A 22,430-nucleotide genomic window follows, 5' to 3' on the forward strand; every position below is an offset into this window, starting at 1 on the left:
CCATTCCTGTCCTGTTTCTCAAGGCAATGTGGTTCACTGGGTGAAGTGGCCCTTCAGCCAGTGCTCTCCCTTGTGCTCCTGGCTCACAGCACACCAGAAGCCCCTTGGGTCAGGTTGCAGACTTCACTGAAGTTTTGGCACAAACAGTGTCCAGCTGCCTCTGCAGTGAAAGCCTGAACAGCTTTATCTGGGCCTCTGAAGCCCAAGGAGCCCTCAACCTTCAGCAAGCTGCCTTTTGGACACCAAGAGAACAGCTCACAGCTCTTCACACCTCCCACTGCCTTCCTCTGTGTCTTATACACTGGGTTGAATTGAGCACAGTCACAGAAATGCCCTGCTCTGATGCTGACACTGTCAAACACACAAACTTCAGATGTCACAAGCTGAATTTACAATGTTACAAACATGTTCACTGCTAATTTCTTTCACAGGCTTAAATAAAACCACTGAAGGTACAGCTGCTCTTCATTCAGCCTCTAAACCTGGAACATGAACAAAACATATCCAGAGGAATTTAAACTGGGAAACTATTATTTTGGAAGATGGTAAGTATGCATTTGAAATACAAATTTCTATGAAGACACACATGCACTCACACATACACCTGCCCACTGTGTAATATTTAAGATCCTTCTCCCATTTTTCCATAATTTAAGGGAACAAATTTATAAATGAAAGAGAGGGAATAAGAGCAAGCAGTTTGTGGCAATCATAGGTCACTTCTACAATTAAGTAAATGATCATTAGAAACCATCACACTGAGATGCTCATAATGTAATGCTGTACCTTTCACAAGACACTGCTCTATGTGACAGCTTTTTCAGAAAGCCTAATCTAAAAACAATCCTAGGAGATTGCAGTATTTTTCCTCTCTCTTGCCTCATACTTGTTTTTAATTTTCTGATGTTCCAAACACAGCTCTACAAAAAAAAACAAACCCCAAGCTTATTGTGTACTGGTCTTAAGCAGCATTCTGTATCAAGCAAAACAAAGCTATGGCTCCACCAAAGGTTTGATATTCACTAATCTAAAAGCAGTTTGTTTTCTAAACAGAAACAGCAACTTTTCATATTTTTGTTACAAAGAAAAGCATGAGAATTTTCCTGCCAGTCCACACAGATTCTCTGCATAAAGAGGCAAAATTTGACATATACTGAATTCTTTTTCACTCTCATGTTCACATATTAAGAACTGATTTCACACTATAAAATGTAGGGAAGAAAATGAAAAAGCAAATTCATAAAAGAAAGCCAGATAAAGAAGAATCTTCATCTGCATTAGACAACATAATGTTCCTTTCTGGACAGTGTTGGAACATTGTGTACCCTGTCCAACTATCAATCTTACTTCCACAGCATTGTCCTCTTTATCTCTGTCATGCAGTAACCTATAAAAATCCTAACGGTCCGAAATATTTAGAATACCTAATTAACTGAAGTGCACGTGGCTATGTAATTTTCACATTAAAAAAAGGTAAATTAGCACACAAAAGAAAAATATCCAACACTCAAAACGTTGTTTCTTACAAGAGCTGAGTCCTGAAATCCTTTAGTTCATCTTAGAGGCACTGATTTACAACATGACTTCAGCTCACCTGTCCAGGTTCCCTTTAAAACCAAATCTTGGGCCCCAGAAGGAGAAATGTGATTTTGGGAACATTAATAATAACAATTATTAATAATCATAATAATATATTATAATATATATTTTACATAATATATTATAAATATATTATAATTATAATATATTATAATAATTATACTAATTATAATAATTATAATAATAATTAATAATTATAATAGTAATAATAATTAATATTAGGAGGCTGATCAGGAAGTTTCTCTGAAGAAACTAAAATTACATTTCTAGTGAAGCCACCATACTGTCAGAAATCACCAACCATAATGTGCCATTTTTAAAAAATCACTGTTTTAAGCCAATGGCTTAAACTATCCTTGAGACTAGTGACATCAACACTAAATTAAGCTCATGCTTCAAATAACATACATCACAGCAGGGCAGAAAAAACTGCAGATTTCTAATTTCTAGTTCACTGACACATGTAATATTAAACAAATATATTCAAAAAAGGCAAACCAATTTATTTTCATCTTTCCCTGAAAAACAGGTAGATACATATGGACTCACAGATGAGTGCATGACCTCCAACCAAAGGCCATAACAGAACAGACAGAGTTTGTTAAAAAAAAAGAAACAAACCCCACAAAGAAACAAGTAACATTGAATATAAGCTTTCATTCCTGATCTTAAATTTCAGGCAGAAAGGAATTTTTAAGTCCCAGCAGCTGGAAGTAACATGAAGAAAACCTGTGCTTTGAAGTGCTTTTTGAAATCCTGTAATATGCGGATACTGAATAGCAGAAGTTCACAAAAAACCAGTTCAAAGAGATGTTTCCTACCACATTTTTGATAGGGAGCAGGCATTCCCATGTCACTATGACACTCAGGCTGGCACTGGGTTTTGTACCACAGATTTCTTTATTAGGATTAATAATAATTGGCAGGTAGCAAGGACAGGGGTGTAACCACCTGGCCACCACACAAAAACGGTACCAGGCCAACAGCTGAAACCCAATGCATTCCAGGAGATGGCTCACTTACACACTGCTGTCCATCACACTTCTTCTGTACTTTTGAATCAGTATTTTTACTGCCGTGCTGAAACCCAGCAATGAAAAGCAACATTGTTTTCAAGCTCTCCCAGCATTTGCAGATTTCCAGAGGCAGCCCTTCCTCTCCTTATCACCTTTCCTGCACTGTCAGGAGAGTCCTTAGCTGAATTTGCAGACTGAAGGTATTTTACCTATCAGAGTGAGCTGGCTAGATGACTAATACAATATTTCTCCATTGCTTTCACCTGAGCAGCCACAACAGTATGACTTAGTGCTTTATAGATTTCCAAACCAACTTCATAACTGAAACTTGCTGCACCTGGCACAGCTCAACTGTACTTAGAGAAGCTTGACTTGAAAGAGCTTGAGCAAGAGGGACCAGGAATTGTGTCCAAGTACCACATAATCAGGACTGTCATCCCATCTCTGACATTGTCAAAGACACTGCTGGAATCATGATAAATGCTTGGTTAAAAAAATCCAACTTTTCAAATGAAATAAAACACATCTCTTTCCTGAAAATAACTTGAAAAGAATAGCCATGCACCTTACCATCCACTCAGATATAATTACATCCACTTTTTCCAAAGGCAGATCAACTTCCTCAATTCTTCCTTTGACTAATGTAATAATCTTTTCAAGTTTATTTAATCTGCAAGTCAAAACATAAACAAATTAGTTTATATTTCCAATTTATGCTGTCAAGAGAGCCATAGTGACATCTGTATTTCGCATTCTTCCCCTCACAAACTTTTTGGTTTAACTAATCAAGAAGCACTAGAATGTACTATTCCTCAGTTTTATTTCAGAGGGAACATTTCCAAGTGGCTAAAAATTGCAGCAGATTTAGTGCTGGGAGAAGATGGCAGGCAGTACATCTGTATACCTCCAACGTGCCATGCATGCAAATAGGCAAGCTTCAGAAAGCAGGAAAACAGAGAAGAAGACAATTTAAAACTGCTGCTCCTCTTTATTTAGAAGTTGCTTGTTTCCATTTCCGCTCCTCTGACCTCCACAGCAACCAGAGCCTACTCACCACACCAGGACGGCAGTGGAAATTAACTTCCTTACAAAGCTGTTTTGCATGACTCGTTCTTTTATTTAACCAAACCAGCTGCAAAGTCACTGAGAGCAGAGCTTCCCTGTAAATCAGTACTACAGTTATTGCACAGTAAATCCCCACTGGGGTTTGGGCAAAAGCACCTGCAATGTTCAGTACCTGCAGTGATCAGGGATTAGCTCACATGCGCGTCATGGTACAAGCATCCTGCGTAAGGAGGGAGGGACTGGGACAGGACTACAGCTTTTGAAACAAGAACTGCATGATGGTGGAATTAGTCAGGGTGTAAATGCTTCAAATGTACTGCTTCTCTTCTTGGCAAACCATATTAGTCTTCTTGCACTTATCTTTATTACCATGGCTGCTGTTAGAGAGGGCAGAAAAGTGTTCTCACCACAGAAATTTATCTTCCCGCTGCAGTTCTTATCTCTGGCCCTTCCCTCCCTCTCCTGATATCTTACTCTTACATTCTGGCTGCCTTTCAATGCAGACCAGTAATGACATTAAAAATTCCATCCAAGAGACAATGGAAGAACGATCAGTATGAAGGGAGGGGAAAGGAAAAGGTCAAAGGGCTCCCTTAACACTTGGGCTGTTGCAAGGCAAATTAAATCCTCTACACAAGACAGTTTTCTGTTAGAGGATAGCAGTTCATTACTAATATCATATTCAATGGTCTAAACAGAAGTAAAATGAGAAGTTCCAAGTGAGGAATGTTAAAGAGCTACCACCCACAACAATAATTTAAGAAGAACTAAAAGAGATCTAAAGATAACTTTCTAAATGACCACATCCAAGGACATGATTTAAAACAACAGAGAGGAAAAGGATTAATTCACTACATACTTGTTTTCAATTATAATGTTTAAAAAAACCCAAACCAACCAATGTAGTTTACACATTGTAGGAAAAACTGAGATGTTATTTAGGAAGTCTATTTCAACTTCCTATTCTAGCTTAACAGTGATGAATGACAAAAATCAAGGAATTCACTGTGCTAGAAATCTTACAGGGACTATTCACAGCAAGAAAAAGAAAAGGCAATCATTTAGTTTAAAGTAAGTTTACTTTTAATGCTACTCAGGCTATGTATTCTGGTTCACTTACACACATGGGTTGCACTGTTTCCAGTAATTAGCATGCTAGAAATTAACCTGAATTCTGGGAAGGACAAAAGCATTGAGCACACACTTGAAGCACAGGTGGAAGTGTGCCCCAACAGTCATTTTTTAAGCTACAGAGTTGTTCAGTGTTCCAATAAATATTTGTTATTCCACTGCAACTTTGTCAGCTTGATTCCTTTAGGAAAAGTAGCTTTAAACAGACAAATATAAATTGTTTTGATGTGAACTGCAGACTTTAATGTGAATTGCACCTTGTATAGGAGAAAGTATCTCTAAATGTGCAGCCTTACTGATTATTTGCTGCATACTTCAAGTGGTAATTCATCACTCTTAGGAGTTTTGAGTCATTGCTTTTCTTAGAGGCCTGCCCTTCTCCTCCCCAAAGAATAATGCATACTGACTGTTACTTCTACTCTCCCCTAAGTATAAATAACACTCAAAAGACTTTATGTACTTGTTGAAAGTTAAAACAGCCCTAAATTTGTAATCTAGTACATTAGATATAAAACACTATTTCACATCTGCAAGCATTCTGAAGATGTCAGGAACTCAGAGGAAAGGTTCTGTTTAAGGAATGAGTTCTTGTGCCAGAGAAGTACTTTAGTCAAACATGCACTTAAGGTTCAACATGGTGCTTTTCCCAAGCAGATATTTGAGGAATTTTACAGCATCCAAGTGTGCAGTGCTGCACCACCAATGTGTGAGTGGTACCTAACAAATTTCCCACAGACAACATTACTTCACTCCCAAATTCTTCAGTATCTACCTGGATTTTATTCTCACAGTTGCTCTTACAAAATCATCCTCAATGAAAAAACATAGAGGCTTCAGCTATCAACAGTGCACATGGACATTACACTCCTCCTACCTCATCCTAGGAAATCCTTTGTAAGTCTTCAGATGTCTCTGCTTGATTTTTACACATGCTCAGCCTCCCTAAATATCCTCCAGAGGCAAATTAGTGACATGTGGAGTGGATGAATGAATGAGGAGTTGGGCCTAGGCCACGAGGTTCAAGAGTTGGGAAGAGGAGTACAAATCCTAACTGGTAGCCAGGTACCAGAGGTGTCCCTCAGGCTCAGTGCTAGTTCTGATACTAATGAACACCTTTAGAGACCTAACTGGACAAGATGCACCCTCAGCACTGCTGGATTAGGGAAGAGCAGTTGACAGGGTAGGCCCTTTATTTTCTGTAACACAGACAAATTATAGAAATTGTTTTAAATTCCTATAAAGAAAGAGAAAACTAACAACCACAACTTCTCCTACCTAATGATGTCCATGGCCTGATAGATGATTTCAGATTGGTCAACTCCAATCACTTTCTTGGCACCCGCTTTGGCAGCAAACATGGAGAGAATTCCAGTTCCACAGCCAACATCCAAAACCACCTGAAAGGAATAAATGAAAGCAAAACAATCTTATTTCCCTTGCTATGATTTTTCTACACTTCTTGCTACATCAGTGAGATGGCATATTCCAACAGAAGGCATAAAGTCTTACTGTTACATGCAGAGACATCCAAGTCAAACTGCAGTTCTAACTCCCACTCTACCACCTTTTCCAGGCACACAATGAAGCCCACTAATTCCAGCTGCAGATTAACCCTGTCCCATGGGAAACAGCAGCAAGCAAGTATGTGGGAAAACACTTAAAATGTTATATGAAGAGAAAAAAAGGAAATTATAGCCTGAGCAATTTTAATCACTGAATCACTAACAATTGAACTGAGAAAACATATTCTAGCTGCAGTTTTTAATTAAAAGCCTATTCAGAAACTTTATTTAGGAATCCTCTGCCAGACATGGTCACACTGCCTCAAAACAGCTATGGCTCTAGATGACTAAATTTTAAAATGGTCACTGGCACAGTTTTAACACCTGAAACTATTTTCTGTTTAGCACTATTTATAATCAAAAAAGAGTAAAAAAAAAATCCAGTTAAGATGGAATCCCTAGAGTTTTCGTGAAAGAGTGAATTTCACCACTACAGCTGGAAAGAGTATGCCATAAGATCCATGGAAATGCATGGGTTTTTCTATATGTATCAGCTACTACAGGAAGACTGAAAAGTTCAAAAATGTGAAGCAACCAGGAAAAGAGCCCTGAATTTATGACTAAGTGGAGTTGAGTGGCCAGCAGTTTGAAGCTTCACAGATATTTTACTAAGTGGCATTTCTCAGGCCTTGCTATTGTAACAATGTATTTCTTGTAACTGCTGGAAATTCAACAGCTACAAATCTAATGAATGTGTTACAGTAGATTTTTAAGCTGAGTTCCAGGCTTGATGTTTTCACATCATTATTGGGGCTGAAAGGCATCTCTGGAGATTCTGAGGGTGTATTTTATTGCATTGGCCAGATCATCAATGGTCTTACTGTTAGACTCATATCTGATATAGCTAAGCTTTACTAATGGTGTTAAAAAACTCACAGCACTAAACCCAAAAATGTTCTGAAATCTGAAAATCAAAATAAGTTTTCTAAACACTACGTAGAGCCACTCATCTCATGTACAGCATTTAAGCATGAACAGAACCAGAACTGTAAAGAAAGAACTTACTTTCCCATACATAAGACTAAAATGAAAGTACAACTTAAAACATGCTTAAGTTAACAAGAGCACTGAGTCAGAATTACCAGTCACAGCAAGAATTTATTAGAAAGGAAAACTGATTTCACCATCTTTTTCTCCTCACAGCACAGAGTGCTGTTAAACATACCCTCACAGCTTTCATTACATTAAACATTTTTCCAAAGAAGGCATCAAATCCCTCACTGACCAATCCCATATTTGAGAACTATAATCCCATTTTACAAAATATTTTAAAAAATACAAAAAAATAAAGCAATAATGCACCCTGCTGCTGATACACTTTCCAGCTTATCATCTACTGATCACTCTCGCTTTGGCACAGGAAAACCTTGCATTTCACCTGACCAAGAGCAGCAGAGCAAATACTGGAATGCTCTGCACCACAGGTCTGCCTGCCTCCCTCGTATACAATTCTGTACATTCTGAGGATGCACACAGAACAATGATCCTGAAGCCAGCATGAACAAAACCAGCTGTTCATCCTTAGCAGTACAGCATAAGGGAGCTGCTGCTGTGGTGGTCTGGGAAGCAGTGACTGCAGCACTGACTACCACCTGTCTCTGTAGAACCACTTAAAACCTGGAAACAGACTAAAACCCATCAGTATTATGGCCTTTTACAGCAGCTTGTGCAGAGGGAAGCTGTGGATAGAGTTACTTGTTCCACCTGCAACTCTTTTGTAGCCTTGTTTCAAAAGGAGTCAACTCTGCAACGCAGAAATGAGAGAAATCCCTAAACTGTGAATCTGCTGGAGACAGGAATAGAAAATAAAAATCAATATTCTTGCAGCTGCTGAAATCTCACACCCTCCAACATCACCTAACATTTCACCTATGGTAGTTAACAAAATCACTGAGCCATGACAGCTGGAAGTCACAGCCAAAAATAAACCACTGTGAAAGAATCATCTTGATGTACAGTTGCATGAAAGAGAGCAATCACCACAAATTGGAAAAAAATCAAAACAGACACCATGTTGGACAGCTGCCCCGGTCACTTAAAAACCCAGATGGAACTCATCTAGCCTTAGGCAGGGGATGGGATGGAAAAGAGGCACTGGAGGGAAACAGACAAGCTGGAATCCGTGTGAGGAAGGGAAAGACAAGCAGGGAGACCATCAATTAGCCTAAGGACAAGGGCCTACAGCCCACATGTTCTTGCAGTGATCACATATGGCCTCTCAGCAAAGGCCTGAGCAGCTGCACAGGTGATTTCACTACACCACCACACACTGCAGCTCCACATGCTCCTCTGCAGTCTGAGCAGAACTCATGTCCTGCTTGCAGTGACAGCCTGCCTTAAACCCAGAAAAACAGGAGGCCAGGGACTTTGGCCAACTAAATTCATTTCATCAATGAACTCTAAGTAGGACAGTAGTTTAAAAGTTTATTTTATTCCCTGAATATGGCACTGATGCTTGCCTCAGATTTCAGTCTTACAACAAAAACTAAGCATGGCAACAGCACTTTACTAAATTATTTTTCCACCCAAAAATACTCTCATTGTAAAATGGACCACACTTCCTTTTACTGAGTACAGCCACCTTCATTACTCCTACCAGGTAATCTGAATTGTCCCATTCTCATCTCAAATACATTTGACAGGTTGAAAACAAAGGCAGCAAGCAGGATTTGTTAAAGTTTTAATTTATTTTGAAAGCTGAGACAGAACAAACAAATTGGCTGGTTCTGAATAAAATATGCATAATAAACAAACCTAGATAGTCTGTTATCATCTATCAGCATGCAATCACACCTCTTCTCTAGTATCCTAAAGGTTAGGATGCAGACTTGCATCAAAAGTGAGTATAAAAATTCAGCTTTTTGAACAAGCTACTTCCAAACTACCTCACAATTGTCCATTCAGAAAAAACCAAAAACCATTAGCATGTATTTTCCAGGGAGGAATACCATAAGAGAGTTCTAAGAAATGCAGTATCAGACTTTTCCCTTATTTTTTTTGAATTGTTATTAAAATTAAAGGGAAAACAGCCTTTGGAATTTTCACTCATTAGTATAGTCCTGAGAGCATTATACAATACATTAAGCTGAACAAAGTATTCTACACAGCTCCTTCAGCAGAAGCCTGTAACAGATGTCACTTCAAAGCCAGATTTCTGCAGAAAACTTCATTTATTCTCTGTAGCAATGTACCAAGAGAAAGCTGCATCATGTGGCCAGACACACAAGTTAAGCAGGACACTGGTCACATGGGTGGGGCACACTGGGAATCAAAGCAATTGAGATTCTGTCTTTCAGTTCAACCTCAACACACCATGATGGCTTTGGATGCACCATGAATTTGAGGTAACCTTGATCAATAAACTGCTGCAAAAACCACGTTCAGAAATCAGTTTGTGTATGTTGGGATACTTGAGCTTTTCTTCAGAGCAGCTGAATGCTTTTACAGCAGAGTAAGCACACACACTGCCAAAGCTGTTTCCTGAGCATGGGTATCTACTCCTGGGGCTGAAGCATCACTGACTCTAACTCTTACTCCATGTTTTGTTTTGAATGTCCCCAGAGTGTCCATACAGGAGACACATTTCAATCATGAAAAATTACTGTTCCACAAGGCCTCACATTCTGTGTAACTTCAGATCAGTCTTAACCTGCAAAACCCTGCAGTTATCAATTTTAGGGGCATCTGTGAAAGTTTTCTTTCCTTTATTGATCTTTCTGCTTTGTTGGATGAGCTGCCCACCGACGCAGTCAGCTGGTGGCAGAACTCTGTGACACTTTTGCTTGTTCTCTCACTATAATCAAAGAGTTCAGAAATGTTTAGTAGAAACAGGCTTGTGACATGAATTGAGGCAAAAAAGGGAAGAAAACTATTTACTTTTTTTTTTCTGCTATAGTTGCCAATTGAAAACTAAGGTGAGACATACAAGGAATAGGCACTATCAAACACTGAAATACTTTCTGTCAGGACAGAACTGCTCTCTCATCTCTCCTACAAAGAAAGGCTCAGAGGATGGGGATTGTTCAGCCTGAAAAAGAGAATGCTTTGGGGTGACCTAATTGTTGCTTTCCAGTACCTGAAAAGAGCCTAAAAGAAAGATGAAGAGAGACTCTACAAGGGCCTAGAGTGACAGAACAAGGGGGAATGGATTTAAATGAAAGAGAGTAGGCTTAGATAGGATACTAGGAAAAAATTCTTCCCTGTGAGGGTGATGAGGGCCCAGCACAGGTCACCTAGAAAAAGTGTGAATGCCCCATCCCTGAAGAAAACCATTCAAGGCCAGGTTGGATGGGGCTCTGAGCAACCTGGTCTAGTGGAAAGTGTCCCTACCTAGGGCAGAAGGATTGGAATTGCATGATCCTGCAGGCCCCTTCCAACCCACACCATCCTATGGTTCTATAAGCTCAAAACACAATAAACTCATTAGAAACAGCCAGCAGAAATACAAAAGACAAGAGGATTATTACTGTACAGGGGTCATAACCACTGTAAGATCCTATCACTGAAATCCCCTCTCACTGCAAATGAAGGACTAGCTCACAGTTCCAAGCCCTTTAACAATAACCACCCAGTCTGGAGACATGAAACAGCACTAATTCAAAAAAATCAGTTCCACATGAATTCTTTCCCAGCCCTAATTACACAGGGCTTCCAGGACATTTTTACTGTATCAAGCATACATAGAAATTCACTTAATCCTGGTGAAGAGCCCTCAGAGAGATTGCACCTCATATCCTCGACAAGAGAGGCTCAACTTCACCCTGCCAAGATAATGAATGAGCTCCCTGCCACGGCACACAGCACAATGACAATAGAGATCAGCACTGCTCTTATCAGCACGCTGCACCCTCCAGCAGCTCTCCACCACCTAAACCAGCCAGAGCGCAGCAGATCAAATCCTGCCACTGGAATCTCCATTCCCAGAGCTACAGAGTAGCTAACCTGCAGCTTTTCTAGTATTTGAGACAAAATAAACCAGAGAAATGACTGGATCTTCTGGGCAGTTGTACCCACCTTGTCCTTGAAGATATGTGGGTTTTGATAGATGAAGTCGCGATAGCTCTCCGTACGGACTTTATCCTGGCAGGCAAAGAACAAACAGGGTTCACTTTTTCTGCTTAGGTACAGCAGAAAGTTCAAAAATGCTGAACAACTTGCTTTCCAGCTTGGCTACAGATGCTTTGCACATGCTGTACTTACATGGGCACTGCAATCATGACACTTCTGTATGATAATATTGCAGAATTTACTGCAGCAAATGAAGCCAGTTGCCTCAGCTGGAGGAAAAATAAGGAACTATTTTATGATTTCCTGATTCTGCCTTTTCTTTTGAATGTTTCAAAGATCTTAACACCTGTTCATCACCAACAAGGAACAGCAGTAATAGAGTGACAATATTACACCAACTTAAATAGAAAATTGTGAACATTTGAATCACATGCTCATAAAATGTTTTGTATCATTTTGTTTTCTGACACCACTGTGACATGGAGATTTCTGTAAAAAAAAAGTTATGCATCAAATTAACTTGGTTTTACTTCTGAACAAGCTGCAGATTTGCAATCCTGATGACAAGCTAGTAGTGAAAGCTATACAGCCCATTTGATGAAAGTCCAACACAGTAAATAAGTTCGATTGAAATACAAACAGGGCCAGAGAAGCTGCAATATTTTCAAGCCTAGAACAAAAACATACACAGTATCTCAGTATAAAAAAGCCTGCAGCATAGCTCAGTTTACCTGCAAGGTAATCTGTTAAAACATTGATTCTCTTAACATGCATCAGCAGGTACACAAATTGACAGCCAAGTGTAGGCTTTGGAGTTACTGTCACAGTTCAAGTGTTAGAGACAAAGAAAAAAATCAGCAATTTTTTGTCTAGTGTTAAAAATGCTGAAGTATAAAATCCCAGTACTTTTACTAAATCTAGGGGATTTTTCTACTACAGCAAGTTAAGAATTTCTAGAAATAACAGAGAACAGAAATTTTCTACAGTGAGAAAGAACAAAGTCTATTTTAATAAAAGAACAAGATCAAAAACAGTGACAGGAACATTTTTATGATAATTAAAATTTTGGAGACAAAAAATTATTTTAAGGCTTGAAAATCCTAAAATCCAGCTCTATGTGTTAAAGTACAATCACACACACAACCCAAAGAAGCAGCTGGGGTTTATTTCAGAGAATTCTGCTTTAAAATCCTGCATGATTAATGGTAATAACAGAACCCTGACCCTTTAAAACCATATTGGTTTGCTATGATGTTCAGAGCAACTATTTTTAGTACTTCAACTACTGCAGTATATACTAGGATTTGCTGGGAGGACCAAAGAAGTGTAAAAATAAATAATCAATAGAGAAAGCAGCCAGCTGGAGAGCTTTCAGCCTTGCCTCCTGCCCCTCACATGGCTTCAGCACTGCCCCAACTCAAAGCAGCTGCAGTCACAGCCAAGCACTCTGGGATTCTATTCACCAATCCCCTTCTCCACTCAACTTTTCCATGTAATGCTTTCTTGGTTTAAGTAAAATGATGAAAAAAATTATTAAGATGACAGCCAAGAAATTCTCAAACAAAAAGGTAGAGTAAGGGAAACACCAGTGACTCGGCAAGTGTGAAGTAACAATGTTCTTGCTCCACCTCTCAAGTGTTTGCAGAAAAATACCCCAAATTGAAATGTTGTCTTACCACTGCCAGGCACAAGGACAAAAAAGGTTTCAGAAATGGGCCTACATTCAGACAGCAAGACTGCTTTCTTAAAAATGTTCATGTAGTAAGCCACTATATTTATGTAAATAAGGTAAACAGGAAAAAAACCCAAAGTGAATGCCTTGCATAAAGAACAAATTTCAATGTGCACACAATAAAAGCAATCCTTATCCTATGTTTTGGAAAGTCAAAAGTCTTCTTAAATGCATTCTGACAAACATACCCTTAAATCAGTAAAATACAATTTTGTACCAATCTCCTTGTGCAGAGATGCAGATTTACTGTAAACTTTATTTGCCAACAGAAAGGCTTCCTCATCCTCTACCTACATTATCTCAAATGACAGCTTTATAAAGCTGTAAAACCAAACACCTATCTTTTTATTTATCTTCAAGTTACATTGCAGTTGTATTTCTACAGACCATACATTCCAGAAAACATTCTTCTAGTTCTGCAGCCATCTCTGTGCTTCTGTAAAATCTCCTCCCCTTAATAATAACCTCCCAGTCACACTACTCTTAACACATATTCATGTGTATTTCTGCATTGGGGCCACTAAATGATTTACAAAGCTGAAAGCTTTATATGCTAGCTGCAGGCACAAATTCACTTCACAGCTCTGTATCCTGCCTTGACTTTAGACAGGAATTTTTATTTATTTATGCCTTAAAATGATAAAACTGCTTATAACTCTCACAACTATGACATCTTCTCTGAAAGGAAGCATTAAGACATTTTAATTTACAAGTTAATTTTAAGCTGTTGGGCTTTCTGCTTGTTTTTTCTTATTTTAAAGTTAAAAGGGCATACATAGGTTTGCCTTTGAGAAGTTTTGAGCATAAACTTTTTTTAATCTTTAGCATATGAAAGGAGCTGCTCCAGCATGTTCATGAACGTGACAGATCATTGTCATGCTATCAATACACCAAACCATGCACAAGTAACATTTTCTGTTTACAAAGTGCAAGAGAAAACCACAATATTTGAGAAATGGTCCTGCCTAAGAAATTTCAATTATAAGGAAAACGTAAAACTGAAGAAAAATATTCACTGTCTATATTATGTTTTATCCTTTATGTTTTAAACAACAGGAAAAAGCTGCTTTTGGCAAGGTAGGGCTGTGGCAGAGGTATTGTACTATCAAGCATAATGTAAATGATTTTCTGCTCCTGACCCTTCCTGTAAATAGAGCTTACACAAAGGAAATAAAACTGAAAAATGATCTCTTAGCCTAAGTACCACCAAAAAACCTCTCCTGGACAGAAGGGGTTAAAAATGCAGCTGCTCTGCAGTATATTTATGGGCACACAGCCCACTTCATTCCACCTCTCCTCTTCAGCCCGAGGAAGGTGCAGTGGCGATGACTTTCTGACCTTTAGCATCTCCTCGTGTATCCCATAATGCCCATAGGAGCTGAAGTAAACGCCATCCTCGTCCTCCTGAAGGTCTGCAATGGTGCTGCCCGACGAGCTGCTCCTGACATCTGTGTTCATCACAAAGTCCTGAGCAAATTGTCTGCAATCAGTTTGAAATATACCCTTGAGACGTGTTTATGGGACCACGGCAAGGAGGCCGGGCAGGGGGGAAGGCCTTGGGAGAAGGCAGGAATGAATGCAGGCTGCCCTGGGGCTGGGCAACAGCAGCAGCAGCTTTAGGTGTGCACATCCTCCCTCTGCAGGCTCCTCGCGGCTGCTGCAGCCCCCCCCCGGCAAGCCCAGCTTTCTGCTGACAGCAAGCAACTATCAGCAGTGAAATATTGGGGGGTAGTTTCTATTTTTAAGGCAGAAGTATCTATTTTGAACTTGCTGGCATAAAAGCCAGCACTGCAGTGTCAAGGTGTTTCAGGCTGTGTAATGCAGATATGGACTAAACACAAAGAGCACAAGAACTGCAGCCCACACAACACTGGGTGACTACTGGAAGGGAGAAGGAAGCATTTGAAAACTGAGGCATTTGGGTGAAAAGAAAAAAGAGCTTAAAATTCAATTTATTACTTGAATTTTATGGTGCTTATTTTCCCTCCTCCCTGCTCTTGCATTCCTTCAACACGTAAAGAAAGGCTGAGAGAGTTGGGATTGCTCAGCTTGGGGAAAAGAAGCCTCCAGGGTGAACCCACTGTGCCTCTTAGCTCCTAAAAGGGCTACAAGAAATATGGACAGGGACTTTGGACGAGGACAAATGGCTTTTAAACTCAAAGACTGTAGGTTTAGACTGGATATTAGGATGAAATTTTTTACTGTGAGGGCAGTGAGGCCCTGGCACAGGGTGCCCAGAGCAGCTGTGGATGCCCCTGGATCCCTGGAAGTGTCCAAGGCCAGGCTGGATGGGGCTCTGTGCAGCCTGGGAGGTGCTCCTGTTCAGAACTGGATGAGCTTTAAGGTCCCCTCCAACTCAACCATTCTGTAATTCCATGTTCTCATTCCCCAAAGCAGGTCTGATGACAAAATACACAAATCAAGAGGTTTATCATGAAAACACTATTAGACATTAACAAGCAGATCATACTACACCCACAATGAAGAGAAAAAGCAAACACACTTCAGCCAGACAACATTCCTCCAGGGTCTACAGTGCAACAGCAACAGAAGCTGCATCCTAGACCACCCCAAAGCCTCTGACACTCACCTTTAACAGTGACCATACTTTCTTAAATGGGAACTTCACATATAGAAACTGTAGGGAACAGTCTCATTAACCAATATCTTCCTTAGAGAAGAACAAAACCGAAAATATTCACTCCTGATATTTCAAATACCTCCCTGCTCAGCTACTTTGGATGGGGAGGAGAACATGGTAAGGGATTTTGTATTGAAATTTTGTCAGTTTCAGAAACTTCCTATATTTTTTTACACAGAAATGGTCTGGATCTTTTTTTAATACTGCTCTTTACCACAGTACTTTGCATTTTCTTTACTTTCATACAAATATCTACATGATACAATTTTAAACTTTCATAAAATGGATTCTGTGACATACAATTACGTATAATTAGCACTGTGAGAGATTTAAATGATTTAATTCAAAATTATTTAAGCCAATAGTTCCTCTAATATATGCATGCAACACAAGCACCAAAGAAATTCCAAAGACAGAGCTGTCCTGCTGGCTTCTTAATCAAGAAAAAAGATAAGTAAAACCAAAAGCCATCACCTCCAAGGAGGTGACAGATTAAAAAACTCAGCATAGACAAGCTGTGCTCTGAAATCTCTAAGTTACATCTAATGCTAGAGGTGATCTGATTTATGGAAATATCACTGTCATTATTTCCCAGAGGTTTACCTGAAAGGGAGCAGGTGGAATATTCTGTGCAATAACCTCCAGCACGAATCACTGAATTACAGCATTTACACTACTACAATGCAACTGACTCCTCTGTCCATAATTTAAAACTGTGCTGCTTCATCAGATCTACATCTGGCTATTTTTGCTGCCAGCTGACCTCTGCTGAGTTGAAGAGGTTGCACTGAGAAAGAAAAATTAAAGGCTCCCTCTTACAAGAGCAGATAAATTGATGTACTTACTTTAAAAAAAATCTGTAAGCCTCACTGAAGTTTAGAGAGCTCAAAAGAAATTGCTACTGATAACCTGCAAGGGTTTTTTTTGTTTTAAATGAAAATGAATGGAACACAATAAAGCAAAAAGACACACAGAAAATACCCCCAAGTTTTTGAAGCACAACGATAAATTTCTTTAATTTTTGCTGTTTATGCATAGAGATACCAGAAAAGCACTGTGTGCAAAATTCTAACTCACCTGAAGACAAAATGGATCCTTTTTGACAAAAATAATTGTTCACAGCTGAGGGGATTTGAATACATGAAATATTCTGGTGTACTTAGTTACCTGTAGCTCCAAGTGTGTACTGTCAAAATGTACAACAAAAACTCAAATCTATTTTACAACACAAGGGTTTTCTGATTAACTTCTCACCCAAAAGAACGTGAATTATTTTTCCAAGTCTCTTAAATATAATTTCAGTTCCTCAGTGCCCAGTCAGTGTGATCTCACGCTTGTAGGGGATTTAAATGAAGTTTATATTTCTGTGTTATCCATGAGCATCACCAATCCATATGCAGACCTCAAGACTTAGAAGTAGCTACAGGGATGTCCTGACTGATAGTGAAACCAAAAGTAGCTGAAAAAAAGCTGATTTATTAATTCCACTGAGAGTTTCTCCAACCTGCAAATGAACTCTACTAACAACTACTGTTTGAAGCCAATTCTGAACATCTCTGGAGTTCTGTATTTAATTTGCCAGTCTCTCTTCTCCAATGTGTGCATCCTCAGTGTTGAAATTCCTATCTAAAGAACTAACAGAAAGGTATCTCAAAAACAAAGAGCAATCTGAAGGAAAAAACCTGAGTGATGTGCTTGCTTAGCTCTCCTAAACATTCTTTGTCCTTTCAATCTGTGCAGGTTTTTGTGCAGTTTTTATTAACCACTACAAGACATTTACTAACCATCTACAACAGACAAGCCAAACCTACAGTCCCACCCCAAGGTTTATTTCATAGTTACATTCTACTACTTCCTTCAATTACTATTTGTCTTCAAACATGAACATCTTCTCTAATACACATCAAACAAAAACAGCCCAAACCTTCGGTTCAGACACTTACTTCATTTTCTGAAGATCATCTTGTGCTCTAGCCAAGGCTGCTTCTGCAGCTCTGGCTCTCTGTTCCGCATGTTTTAATTGTTCCAGGAGCACCATGCTGTCACTTAAGCCATTAGAAGGCAAAACTTTGACAGGTTCACAAAGATCTTCTATGTCTGAGGAAACAGGGAGGAAAAAGAATACCTACCAATCATGTTTCTGATCTGTTTGCAGCAGATCATAAACACTTCATGCTCTTTCTGTCTTTGGATGCTTTGTACAAGCTGGTTGTTTTACAAAAGGCACAACTGAATTTGACAGGGCTAACTACAAAACACAAGCCTAGGCAGAAGAAGCAAATATGCTAGAAGCAGGGTCTAAGTTAAGGCAAATAAATCCAGAATTCAGGCTTCCTTAAATACCAGTGTTTGATTATTTCTAGAAGGGATATTTGGTTTAGATATAATTAGTATGTGGACTTTCTCAGATACATAAATCAAGTAAGAGTGACAATGCTTTACAGATCACAAACTCTAACAATACCACATTTACCCCAAAATGCAGGAGCCATACTGAAGCAGTTATTTACCAAACTGAAGAAGGAGATCATCTTCAAGTTCTGGTTTCAAATATTCCTCTCCTTCCCAAGGCAGTGGGCTGCTGAGAGAACTCAAATATGCCCCAGTTGGTTTCTAGACAGGAGACAGGAGAAGAACATGTACACTAAGTTTCCTTGAAAACACCAGCCCTTCAATTTCATTCAAGAAAGCAAGGCAATCTTTCACACAGTAAAATATGCAGGGTATTACTGAAGGAGCTTTGTAGCAAAGGCTGGGAAAGCCCAGGCAGCTCCAGGACCAAGAAATTCTGTGCAAGCAGCAATGCACAGCACATTGACAGATATTGAAGGATACCTGCAGGATTGCACTGCTCTCAGCAACCAATTCCACTCAGGTGCTTGGCTAATCAAAAAATCCAAGATACTAATCCTGTCAGGTTCTTACAAGAACAGTGCTGTAGGAACAGAAGGCAGAAACACTGTATTGTCTCTCCTGTTTCCATCCAGCTAATACTTGGTTAAGAAAAGAGAAGTCAGTTTGGACTCCAGCTTTTGCCTTTCTGTGTTTACTCTACACAGTTATGCATTAAATAACTACTCAAGGATTTAAGATTGGAAGACTGAAGTAAAAACTACTTAGTAAGATAAGATGGTATTGAGTTTTAACCTAAACTTTAAGGGAATAATGAAGGAACAAAGTCACAAAACACACAAAATATATGAAAGCCTATCTTAAAACTGTAGGTTCCCATTGACTCAGGTATAATTTTAGCAGAGTTTTAAGTTCTGTAACTTGAGAGATCAGCTATTGTCCTTACTAAGTAGGGGTCTGGCCAGCTCATACCCTCAGGAAAGGTTTTTACATCAACACACATGCAAGGACTGAGAAACTTCAGTTCTTGAGAAGTGAACCCATTTCTGAAGTGAGACAGCAGAGTCAAAGCCCCAAAAAACCTGAATAGAACAAGATGATACTACACAGCATGGAGGCTTTATGCAAATCTCAACATCCCCTTCTGAAAATAGAATTTCACATTAATTACATATATTTACAATTAAAACAGATCAACAGCTACTTTAATTCCCATGATTTCTTTTTCTAAAACTTCAATACAAAATCTCACACAATTATTAGAAATGGGCAAACTGAAAGCACATCACTATTCTCCAGAGTCAGAACAAAGAAGTAGTAGGTGCCACACCTACCTTTAATCTGACAAAGTTTATTAGTTTAATGTATCCATAAAAATCGAGTCCTGAGTGTAAAAAAAAAACAAAAAACAAAGAGAGCATTTGTATTACAGAAAAGACCACATGTTTTACAGTTATGTGAATACTAATTACCTGTTCAATTGGTAATTGTTTCAAACTTTCCCTTGGGTGTACATCACTATCTAGTGCACTCTTCCTATCTTAAGTTTGCCATCTGTGTTTTTCTCCTCTTTAGGGCTAACCCAGGAAATCCTCACCCTCAGGGCAAATACATTTGCCACAAATTAAGAATGGAACACACCCAAACGGGAACTATGGACAGGGATTTCATCCATTGGGCAAGCAAGTACATCAGGACAGCCCCTCTTATCTCCTACCAGCTACCTTGATGACATTTTAGGCTGCTGTGCTCCCCTGTTCATATTCTTAGCTTTCTGCTTAAAAGAATGTAAACTGATACTACTCACCAAGAATACCTACCAATATTGATTTAAAATTGCCACCCTGGCAAAAGTAATAGTAGTTTAACTGTGTTCTCTCCCCAGGAACAGCAAACATAAACCCAAAATACTTTTTCTTGGATTTTAGACAGAAAACAGACCAGACTAGATCTTACAATATATAATGACTAGTTCAAGTGACAGCCAACCTTAAACTTGACTAAAAAGAATTTAACAGACCCGGGAGGGAAAGCCTTCCTGTGATCATCTGAAGGACACAAGCCATGGGGTCTGCTAAATACTGAGCCCAACAACAGCATCACTGGTCAGGCAGATGAGACCACATCAATCATGCAGTGTCTGGTTCAGGTCAATCAAGTAGGCAGTGAGGAATCAGCACAAGCCAGCAAAGATCAATCTCACTTTTGTCACTGGTTGAGAGCTTTGCCAGTAGAAAAGGCATGCAGGAAGCAGCCAGCATAAAGGAAATTTATAAGCATTTTTCTACAATAGCTCATCTTATTCAATCTTGGAAGCTTCAGCTGTGAACCATGAGATCAGATAGAAACAAATTAATATTTGCAATTTATTTTAAATGAGACACTCATACACAAAAGGAAATGACACATCATGAAAAAAACTTACCATGTTTCTGGATCACATCACTAACATCAAACTGATGCTCTGTTTTGCAGTGGGAGAACACAGCTTCAGCAGAACTAAACAACCTGTAAATAACAAACTATTAAATATGCAATATTGACACATTAAGTTCCAACTTAGGAGTGCTATATGCTCTGTTCTGACTTACTGGGGAATTCAGAACACATTTCCTGCCTTTGAGAAAGGATGACCAGGCACTGGCTCACATGCCTCACAAAGCTTTTACCCTGTTTGTCAAACATTTTGAAACAAAAGCCAGTGAACACAAAAATTCTGTTTGACAAAACCACAGATCCTCTTAACTTCCAAACACTGTCTGAGAGCAAAGCCTGCGCTAAACCTGAGATCTAAAAACCACACCAACACAAGGTGGGTGGGGCAGTTTGATATGGTGCATCGAAATAAAAACTCTCATCTCGATACTGGCCATGGGGAAAAGACGAAAGAGAAAAGGAGAAGAGCCTCCACGCTGCTTCAGCACGAGGGGAGGGGATTATTACCACGTTCCTCCCTCCTTCAGTCCGAATCTAACACACGCCCGGCTCCACAGAGCCGTGTATGCGATCAGCACGCTACAGAGCGAGGCCACAAAGCAGCGATTCCCGATCCCGATCCCGATCCCGATCCCGATCCCGCTCCCGCGGGCCGAGCCCGGCCGCTCGCAGCGCAGCGCACCCGGAGCAGCGCGCTCCTCACGGGGCCCCGCGCTCCCCGTTCCCCCACCTGTCGCAGAAGAGGCAGCGGGTCTGCTGGGCCACGGCAGCGCCTTCCTCCTCCTCCTCCTCCTCGTCGTCCCAGGCGCCCTCGCCGTCGGACAGCTCGGGCATCTCCTCCTCCTGCTCAGGCTCCATGGGATCCATGTCCCGCCGCCGCCCCGCGCGCGCCGCTTCCGGCGGCGGGGACGGAGCGGGGCCGCGCGCGCCCCCTGGCGCAGCCTCCGGCCGCGGCCGCGCTGAGGGGCCGGGCCGGCGCCATCTTGCGGGAGAGAGGGGCAGCGGTACAGGGGGACGGCGGGACCGTGCCTCAGGCATGGCCCCGTCCCTCAGTGTGAAAAATGCACGTATTTTACGATTGGGTTTTCGCAAATATTGAAATGAATATTATATGTGTTGTGTTAGAAAGTAATGCTGTATTAATTCTCTTAAGTACTGTGTTAAATATAGTTTTAGGTTATAAAAAATGTTCAAATAGAAACTGTGCTATGTAGAATAGTTTTTTTAAAGAAAGGACTCGCAGCGAGATAGCAGCCACAGGACACCTGAATCTTTCAGAGAAAAATAATTTATTGCCCCATTACCAGAAGAAACGAACTTCTTCCCGCCTCGAAGGTGCTGTTAGGATTCGGAGGAAGAAGCTGACACTGCCCAGACAGAATCCTGTGTTTGAATGGAATTTATGCATCGTGTATGAAGTGTATGAATATGCAACAGGCTGTTGCTTTTAAGGGTTAATCCTCTGTTAACGTGGGTCCTTTTTCAGGCTTATTTTGTCCAGAAATAGGTACCCGGACATCCATAACTCTTTGTCTCTATTGTCTCATATTGTCCTAATTTGAATTGTCCAAATTATCATTACTCTAATTGCATTACTATTTTTATAACCATTTTATTACTATTAAACTTTTAAAATTTTAAAAACAAGTGATTGGCGTTTTTCACACTCAGCCATCGCCCCTTCCCTCAGCCACGTCCCCTTCCCTCAGCCATGGCCCCGTCCCTCAGCCATGGCCCCGTCCCTCAGCCATGGCCCCTTCCCTCAGCCATGGCCCCATCCCTCAGCCATGGCCCCATCCCTCAGCCATGGCCCCGTCCCTCAGCCATGGCCCCTTCCCTCAGCCATGGCCCCGTCCCTCAGCCATGGCCCCTTCCCTCAGCCATGGCCC

General features: G+C 40.2%; 1 protein-coding gene across 2 annotated transcripts in view; it reads right to left on the bottom strand.

Annotated features, from left to right (window-relative positions):
- The window catches only part of PRMT3 (protein arginine methyltransferase 3), a 57,782-nt gene extending 36,195 nt beyond the window's left edge, over nt 1-21,587 (bottom strand). For both annotated transcript variants that reach the window (XR_011676847.1, XM_071417133.1), the window contains exons 1-9: nt 21,272-21,587; nt 20,531-20,613; nt 19,440-19,489; nt 18,264-18,366; nt 17,697-17,850; nt 14,451-14,592; nt 11,387-11,452; nt 6,087-6,208; nt 3,186-3,285 (exon numbers count right to left, since the gene is read on the bottom strand). Coding sequence is in view for 1 of the 2 variants with exons in the window: in XM_071417133.1 (XP_071273234.1) it covers nt 3,186-3,285; nt 6,087-6,208; nt 11,387-11,452; nt 14,451-14,592; nt 17,697-17,850; nt 18,264-18,366; nt 19,440-19,489; nt 20,531-20,613; nt 21,272-21,579 (1,128 nt within the window). In the remaining variant the exon portion in view is untranslated. The remainder of the gene's footprint in view (nt 1-3,185; nt 3,286-6,086; nt 6,209-11,386; nt 11,453-14,450; nt 14,593-17,696; nt 17,851-18,263; nt 18,367-19,439; nt 19,490-20,530; nt 20,614-21,271) is intronic.
- Nucleotides 21,588-22,430: the final 843 nt, after the last annotated feature.

This window comes from Agelaius tricolor, unplaced genomic scaffold (genome assembly GCF_023055355.1).
Source record: "Agelaius tricolor isolate 1412-34295 unplaced genomic scaffold, bAgeTri1.0.p SCAF_67, whole genome shotgun sequence".
Taxonomy (NCBI): Eukaryota; Metazoa; Chordata; class Aves; order Passeriformes; family Icteridae; genus Agelaius; species Agelaius tricolor.